The sequence below is a fragment of the Styela clava genome, chromosome 3 (assembly GCF_964204865.1).
Source record: "Styela clava chromosome 3, kaStyClav1.hap1.2, whole genome shotgun sequence".
NCBI classification, from domain to species: Eukaryota; Metazoa; Chordata; class Ascidiacea; order Stolidobranchia; family Styelidae; genus Styela; species Styela clava.
Genome location: NC_135252.1, coordinates 15158014 through 15167382, shown reverse-complemented (window position 1 = coordinate 15167382; position 9369 = coordinate 15158014). Strand labels below are relative to the sequence as shown.

Below are 9369 nucleotides of genomic sequence, written 5' to 3'. Positions count from 1 at the left end.
TAGCGCTTAGCACGATGCGCCACACCGCCGAGTCGAATTCTCAAACATTTGGGGTTCTTTGCCTAAATGATTGAAATAAAATTACTGTATCACATGTAGTTTATTGAAATACATTCGTAAAAAATTCGCCACGACTGAAAACACGATCAGTAAGTGTTTATAAATATTTCGAAACAAAACCAATTGTCGCGATTTTCGAAATGTAGATTTTCATCTGCTGTGGAATACGGTACCCGATCGTAGTCAAGAAAGATTTATTTAATACTGTATAGTTTTGGGAATTAAAGACCAATTGAAGACTTCAACAAATTCAGAAAAATATAAATAAATGAATAATTTTATTTCGCACATAAAAATAAACATAAAAATAAACATTAGGCAATATGGATAATAATTCGAAAATGTACGGAACAAAATGTCACTTGATACTCTTGCTTGGATCAAGTAAGAATCTGAGTCCTTTTATTTCATCAAATGTAAGGTCTGGGTGCCAAAGATCAACCATAAACACTGCTCGGGGCTGATCCGTGCAACTTGTTTTGCGATAAATTACGGAGTGTAAATAAGAGTCATCAAATAATATGCATTTACTCTCTTGCCACTGAACTTTCCGATGATTCACAAATAATTCACATCCTTGGGGAACTTCAATACCTTGACAAAAGAAAAGTAAATATGGTACATGTTAACTCTCTTATAGCCGACAGGCGTGCTGTTGGTCTGATATGAACGTAATAAAAATGAACAATGTTTAGGGAATAATACAATCGGTCTATGAATGGAATGTGGCAAGGAGCCTATCTACCCTCTGTGCTTCTACGCTATTGGATCGGACGTTACAGACATTGTGTTAGCATCCAGTTTGACTATTAAATAACTTATTCAGGGAAAATAAGTAATTTGCACAAAGAAGTTTTCAGTATAGAAAAATGCTAAAATATGGACAAACTCAAAAAGTTCTGATGATTTAAAAATTTGATTCGAAATTTAATTCACATGGAGTAATCAAATTCAAGCAAGAAAGATGATTGAATCGATGAAAATCCAGTATCAATTGGCAATCAGACTTCAATCACTAAAGATAATTTGATCGATAATACTAATTATAACTTACTTTATGATAATTGATTGCCTCAATTCTCATATACACAACTTAATATAACTCCGATTAAATGAGATTGTCTTCCGAGGACATAATTATCGTATCAAAAATGTATTTATAAGACTTTGTATTAATGTATTATGTGTGCTTGAACCAGTGGGAACAGTATTGAAAAACCGCACTCTGTGGTTAATCAGTTCAAAACCTTAAGCTTAAATTAATTAAATCAACATTGGCCGTTTTAGACACTTTTAAAAGTGATGTAATTTGACATACCCAGATGACATCTCACTCTGATGTTGCATGGTCCATAGTGTTCAGAGATGATGGTGCCAGGTTCAATCACTGAAAAACAGGCGTTTCCAAATATGCAACCAGTCATGAGTTTCTGGAGTTGCTTCAATACGTCATATGTGTCCGGGCAGAATTGAATATTGTCTTTTATCTAAATGATGCATTTATATAGTGATCTTGCATTTAATAATTTTACACTTATATTGCGCTTCAATACGAGTTTGGAATAGAGGTAACATTTTGTAAATAATTTTTTTTCCGAGACAGTAATTGCGGCCTAACGCTAAAGAAAATTTGTGCTGCGATGGTAAAATACGGTCAAGCGAATCATAAGACTTAGGACTTTAGGAGTATGTGCATTTCAAAGAGTGTGTTTCAATTCAAAAACGCCGATTTGGCTTTTGCATTCAGCAACTCTTTATTCCCATAGCATATACGCCATACGTACTTTTAGAAGCTAAAATTACAAAACATACGGCAATGCCATGCATCATCATACACATCCGTGTCGTATAAAGCTACTTTCCTGAAAGCTTCATAACGAGGTTTATCAAACAATACAACGGCATATGGCACTGAATTCAGTTTCAGTCTATTTAATGTATTCGTGGATTTATGCATCAATGCAAAGACCAGGATGTCCTACAAAATATTTATGAGTTCAAAAGCAGTGACCATGATTTGTATACTGTGGATAGGCCATAACTAGTCATCTATTTCATATTTTGCTGACAGTTTTAAAAATATGACGTCCCGACTTGACCTGCGTAACCAATGATATATGATATAAACCTGATCACATTGCAAGCGGAAGAATGATGTTTGAAATTGAAAACTGATAATCTGGTCCACAAACCAGGAAACAGTTAAATAACACTGTTACATACGCCATTCAACTCCACAACCAATCAGAAAAGGTTAACGTGATTAATTATTGTAAGCCCATGCATAGCATTATAAAACGAATATAATATTCATGAGAGTGCATTCGTTGGACCAGTAAAGCTTATCCATATACCATAGAAGCGATTCAATTGCGCGCGAGTTGGCTAACATAGCCGGATGAAAGTTTTTAGTCGTTGTAATCGGTCGATTGTGAGCTCTCATCCGTTTACTGACAGTGTTGGGTACAGTATCATGTCAATCGGTAACTACTCGCCCATAAATTAGCGAGTGTGCGTGAGGTTGATTTAAGGCTAATCAAATCGAAAGTATTGGTGGCCACTTCTAGAATCGCGAACGCTTTCACTGAGCTGCGGTTGGACATTCTTGTGTGGAATAACTCAATCTCCGAGTCGCGTGGTTGCTCGCGATTCACAGAAATTAGGTTGAAACAAACCTCTTGTCCCTGGTTAATAAGATAGAAAGCACTCCATTTTCCCGATGGTGTCGAGTTCACTTTCCAAATGTTGCTAGATTCACGGAAATTAAAAATTTTCGAAAACTCGGTGTGAATCTTAGTGAAATTGTCTTCCAGTAATTTGACGTCGTTTTCAAAGAATTTACGGTCATAACATGGCTGTGTTGATAAATTTTGCAATTCAAATATTGTGTGCTCTTCCGCTGGTTGCGCTTCATAATGTCGCGTTGTCTCAGTTATTCTGTGAAATTTCATTCTCTCGCTCTTAGGCACATCCTTGATATAATTTGACCATTTGTTATGCAAAAATTTCCTTGATCTTGAAGTGTATGTTCGACAGCGAACACAGCTAGGGCTGTCGCACTGTATGTGTAGCTTGCTTGGCTTCGCAGTGAATAATCCTAGTTTGTATAAAAGGACAAGTAGCCCAATCCCTAAAACACGGCTCCACTGTTGGCCGAACTGGGTCAAAACGTCTGACCATTCCCAAGATCCCATAACGATGTTATTCGACGGATAGCTTATTCAACCAATGTTTTGGAAATCTTACTAGTTTAATACGTAATATTTTTAGGGTCTTCCCAGATGAAAACACCAAAGCAAAATGCAAACAAAGTCGGACTTTCAAAACGTGAGAACTTAACAACTGCACCAATTTTATTCTGGTTCATCCTATCCAAACATCTCCGATGGCTATTCGTTTTTTTATTTTTAGAATGATCTGGTAATCCTGTCTTTGTCGCGTTTATCCTAACAGTGATAACTGGATATTCCCATAGCCACTATTACACAAATTGCAGTAGTAAAAAATCAGTGTCTACCACACTTGACCGAAAACACAGGTCTTCTCAAAACTGATATTTGGAGACGTACATAATATGTTCAGGAAAAATATATTCCAACGTTGTTTGTAACAAAGTAACCCAAAACTATTGGATATGCTTGAAGTCTACTCTTATCTAACTATCATGATCTAAATGCAAGCAAAAATAAGCAGAATTGTAATGGTGGCTATTTATTACATTAAACAAGAATTTAACATAGGGGCGTTTAGCACAAGAAGCTAAATATTGCACAGCAATGGAAGAACAATTCTAGTACTTCTTAAAGATATTCATTGTCTGTGGATAAAATTACAATGCAATCGATTGAACGGACAATTTCAAATAATATCAAAAAAATTAAAAATTGGCTTTTGTGTATATTCAAAAAACGTCAACTGCAAGTAAAATTAAATGGTTTAAACTTTAAACAACTGTTATTGTTTCAACTAACATGTAGATAATGAACAGAACTACAAAAGTACCTAAGCAATGCTTGGCTCAATGAAATAGCTTCATAAGCGGCAAGATGCTGTCGAATAGCAACAGCAATATGCTTTTAAAAAAGTCAGAAATAACAAATCAAATGATCAAACTTTGAATATTTTCAGTCCCATGATAGCCTATGTTAAGAAGTATAAACATAAAATACAGTTACTCAAACATTATTTTGTATCCTTATCAGTTATCACCTATCTCAAATAAGACTTGTACAGTGAAAAAGAGAAAATTGAAAATTCTTATTATGCGGTCAATAGTTTCCAAATTAACACACAAACCTACACAGGATCCAGTTTATGCTTTAAAAACTTGGCTTCAATAACAGTAGTAAATACTGAAAACACAATTTCATATCATACCAATTCACAATTTACATATTATCTCAATATCCAAGATCATATGTTCAACTATCAGCATAGATTACAACAAATTGATATAATAGACAAAGATGACTATTTGGGCCATAAATTCAAGGAACATTGAGTCATATTCTAATTCAAAATCGATCATTTATCAAAAGAAATCTTGTTCTTATGGTGGTCAAGCAATATTAGTAAAACAGGAAGTGAATAAATCTACAAACAAGAAATGAAACATTAAGTTTACTAAATCAATTATAACACCGCGCGAAACCGCTTTACAATATTATTCAGCATTAAGCCAAATAAACAAACTCAGAAAATAAAGGCATTTTTGTGTTTCGAGGCTACGAAGAAAGGTTACGATAATATAATGCTTAAAATAGGTTATAATAATATGTACAAAAATAGGCGAGATATGCTACTTTGGAACTATTGTACTGGAGGGACATCTGGGGGTGGGGGTCCACCATCTCCATTTGGCCTGGGCTTCCCATCTCCTTGCCCTCTGAGGCTTGCTGGTCGCACCATGAAAAGCATAAGTGCCATCACCATCCATCCCATCATAATCATGAACATGCCCCAGTCTTCATTTGGACGTTGCATATCCTGATTTGGCATTTCTCCAAAGCACTCATTTTCTGTGCAGTATTGCTGTGATGATCTCAAAATTGATAGAAGGCGTTGCATTGCCCATTGGTGGCTACATACACATTCACATGGGTCATAATCACCCATTGTTATTTCAAATAAATGATCTTGTAATAACAAATTTGTTTGATTGAAGTTCTAGATCTGAATCAAAAATAAGAGTTTAAAATATTTTTACATGGTTTTCAATCTGAGATGATGGCAAAATATTATCTAGTTTTTGATTTAGAATAATCAGCATCACTAAAATATTCATAACAGACAGTTGTTGTTCTAAATTGATATACAAGTTTTTGAAATATATGCAAGTACGACGCAGATTCTACAGTTTTCCAATGTCTAACTAAATAAATACTCAAACAACAAAAATATGAATGATGTCATAGTCATTGTTCCCTCAGATTTTTCAGCTATACGGTATATTGTGACTGAGTGAAATCTATATTCTATCAGTTTGACCGATGTTTGAATTTTCGAGGCACACTTGCCGTCAAGTTCACTTTGGAACAGCTGCCGTACACATTCAGACATTACAGTCTACTGGCAGACTGGTTTAATGAAATGATAAAAAAAGAAAGTCGAAGAATTCTGTTATCCTTTCAGTTTCTAATAAGGATAAGGATGAGGTTCACATATTTATCCCGAAGGAGAGGAACGTCGATAAGACGGCTTAACCATATGGCGAACCACGGTCGCTCGTCCGGTTGCCATTCCATGTCAGGTATGCTGGTATGGGATTAGTTAGTTCAGTAGTTACTTGTTTTCGGAAGCATTGACTTGATGGTGTAGGAAGCCGTAACCGACCAGCGGTTACATGAACCACCCTAGGGCGGTGCGGAGTCTAGCAATCCTCTCGCACATAACCATCCCGCATGGGATTCAAACCTGCGAACCCACGTTGGGTAATTCTGTACCTAATTAGAGGTGCGGGGGCGAGCGTATTTCTAGCCAATGCCAAACTCAAATATGCAACTACCAATGGTAGTGAGAGATCAATAGGTACCGTACTTAATCTGGGTCTGGTATAGTTCAGTACCGGTACCGTACCAGACCCCGGCTATATTTATGATTCTCGGGCTGTCCGACTAACTTTAGAACGCCCTTGAACTCTCTCATGACTGCTTCCGAATATTTTCATCAATCAATCAAATGCAACTCTTTATCATAAGAGTAGTAAAGAATAAGTATGCGCATATGATACACAAAGCTTGCAAAACAAATTAAAAGTCTGAAATATGAAGAAAAAATCGCCAGACAGCTAAACTAAGAGAAATGCGTGATGTAATTGTAAACAATGCCAATAAAAATAGAATTACAAGTCACGTGACATAAAGTGAAGAAGACGTGTCCGTAGCCATCTAGTGCTGATCAAAGTCATTTTGGTGCTGATATTCCACCCTACGCCCCTGTTTTGTTTGCGACTACGATCGTATCGGAAGTAGTTCGTTCAATGAGAATATGATTGGTTTTAGGGAAATATAGCACGCGTTATGAGTTTGAGATAACATACACATTAATACATATACAGTAACTTGAACCCTTTTCAGTCACGAATTAAACTCTATTGTTTTATTCTTTTTATGATATTGGCATATTCTTCGAAATATATGGCAAAGTATTTTTTATGTTAATGGGCATACGAGGTTGGTGTTACGCACTCATTTACTCCACGATTATAAATGACCAATCTACTAAAACGTTGACTATGGGCCTCCTACTGTTTTACCCTGAAACAATTTAACTATCACAATTTGGTAACAAAGGGCCATAACTAAATGACATATTACACTGAATTGGATAAGATGGCTTAACTGACAAATGTTTTGTCCCAACCTCTCGAATAGGTTGTAATCGTTTATCTGCAGTCACACGTAGGCTGTATGGAATAGGAATATTACTGCTTACTGATTTCACGCTTACCAATTTAATTTGAGGTATATTAAACAGAATAACTGGCGACTGATTGAAATAATCTCTTACTTATATATATTTTGCTATTATTCTATACTATAGCATTGGTATTCTGAATGTATTTTTATTTCGTGCCAGCGTATCATCCGCTCTTTGGTTTCAATTATTTTACGATAGAAAAAAGGCACTCATATTGAAAAAACACGAAAAATAAATATACAGCGACTAAAAACATCATATTACATTATAATATTATATCATTACAATACAGCTTCGATCGGCGTGTTAGTTGTTGCTTCGATCAACAAGCAAATTGAGCGACTATCAATTACTGCGCCTAGGGCAATGTGATTAGAAATCACCTTCAGCAAAAAATTATTTCAGGCTAATTCGTGTGATGATGGCCTTGGGCAGCGATTTTCATTATAATCGGACATGGTTCATATTAAACTCTTCCAAAACTTCGTCTTTCTACCAATTAAAACCATCCATATTCCAATGGTAAAGTGTACGAGATGCGCGCAACATGTACTACAATAATGAAAATCTGAACAACGGCCACGAACAGCGCCGGCTGAATATTACCAGCGTGAGCGTCATAGAAAAGTCTATTAGACCTGGACATAACCTTAGGGTGACCATATTTCCAAACCCGAAAAGGAGGACACCTCGTTTGGTAGAACAAAATTTCACATGTGCCTGAGATAAACATTATATATCTATATTATTATATATCTAGATAATTTAGGATTAAAAATAGAAATAACAATGGACGAAGTAACGACAATGCAATAATGCATTCTCGCTTTGTCAACGAGAAACTGTAGCCGCAAGTACTACAGGGGTGTGACTCCTCTACGGCCCATGGCCCCTGGCCACGGCCGTATAATGCACTGGGTCTACTGACATAATTTACAGCTAAAATCGAAATTCACCAAATCGCTAGAAAAAAAAAGGGGAAATGACCTGAAGATAATCGCAGAACAACACGATTTTTACGTGATAAACAAGTATGCATTTAACCTAGAGATATGCTTCTAAACTTTTGCGTGTCTGCCAAACCTCAAACGCCATTGTGCTAGCTCCAGTTGAGCCCCATTCAACGGTTGAAATTACTGGATTAGGAGCGCAATTAGAACTTCACAATAGAGAAGCTAGTTTTGTGAATGGTTGTAGAATATGATAATTGTAGATATCAATATGCAGCGTGGAAATAGTCATTGTTGTGTCACAATGATGCTGGTAGCAATAATCTTTTGTTGTATAAAAATTGCACTTTTAAGATCGGGAAGATGATACGACATCTCAAGAATGTTGTTAGCTCAGTCATTTTTCAAACTGCATTGGAATGTGGATTGAAAAGACTTTTTTATAGACTTTTGCAGGAATTGACATAGTCTACCTTATGACCTAGCGTTATTTTGAGGCCGTCCAGTACGGATGATAATTTAGCAACGCTCTAATGAAATATTTGTTGCCACAAATGTATTACTTAGTGAAACTAATAACGTCTTGAACCTATATCAATTTATATACACTTATTTCCTACATTCAACCTTTCGTAAAACTGAGCTATAATTTTTTAGTAGATTAGAAATGAGGTGTTGAGCACGAAATAACTGGTTTGTCATAACAACTTAAGCTAACTAAGGTATTTCCAACCTATTTTGTATTCGAGGTTTATTAAGGTTTTATTGACATATCAATGCATTGCTTACTTACTTTTACTTACTAAATTTTTTTAACCCATCAAAAAATGTTGAATATGTCGTGAATAAATTTTAAATATTTAATCCCTTGGAAAAAGGAGGACATTTTGACCTTTTAGAGCGTCCTCGGAGGACATGAAATTTTTAACGAAAAAAGAGGACAAATCCTCCAAAAGGAGGGCGTATGGTCACCCTACATAACCTTGCCCTATGTACAATTTATATATTAGAAGATACATTAAATTACTACGAAAATATCGAATTTTAAACGTCATGTTTTGAACAAAACAACATGATATAGACACGACAGGATAATATAAGGTCATCCTAACCCCTGATAGGGTGAGTTGTCACTGGTTCCATTATCTTTACACCCACCAATTCATTGCACCCACGTAGCCTACTTTTGTAACAGCATACTTTTTCACTCCTGAAAAATTGCACCATACATATCTACCCGCAAAGTAACCTACATACGAACAGATTGGGGCCATTTTTATATATAATGCTTACTCGCGAATTTCGCTCCGAACAAGGCTATGTACAGGCAGCCACTGATATCTAATGGTATCCAAGTCAAGAGCCTCAATGCCCTTTTCCGACAGAAAAGCTTTACAGTCTCTTGGATGATGGATTGCATATCCTACACACTTCGCAGTGA

At 35.9% G+C, this 9369-nt stretch overlaps 2 protein-coding genes across 2 annotated transcripts; both read right to left on the bottom strand.

The window, feature by feature from the left end:
* Positions 1 to 319: 319 nt before the first annotated feature.
* Positions 320 to 3571, bottom strand: LOC120342482 (aspartate beta-hydroxylase domain-containing protein 2-like). Its single transcript, XM_039411323.2, has 3 exons — positions 2736 to 3571; positions 1379 to 1547; positions 320 to 654 (listed from the first exon to the last, which is right to left on the bottom strand). The coding sequence occupies exons 1-3, from the start codon at positions 3252 to 3254 to the stop codon at positions 419 to 421; spliced, it is 924 nt and encodes a 307-aa protein (XP_039267257.2). The 5' UTR covers positions 3255 to 3571; the 3' UTR covers positions 320 to 418.
* A 157-nt stretch (positions 3572 to 3728) lies between these two features.
* LOC120343507 (small integral membrane protein 14-like) lies at positions 3729 to 5257 on the bottom strand. The gene has a single exon (XM_078110806.1). The coding sequence runs from the start codon at positions 5173 to 5175 to the stop codon at positions 4870 to 4872; it is 306 nt and encodes a 101-aa protein (XP_077966932.1). The 5' UTR covers positions 5176 to 5257; the 3' UTR covers positions 3729 to 4869.
* Positions 5258 to 9369: the final 4112 nt, after the last annotated feature.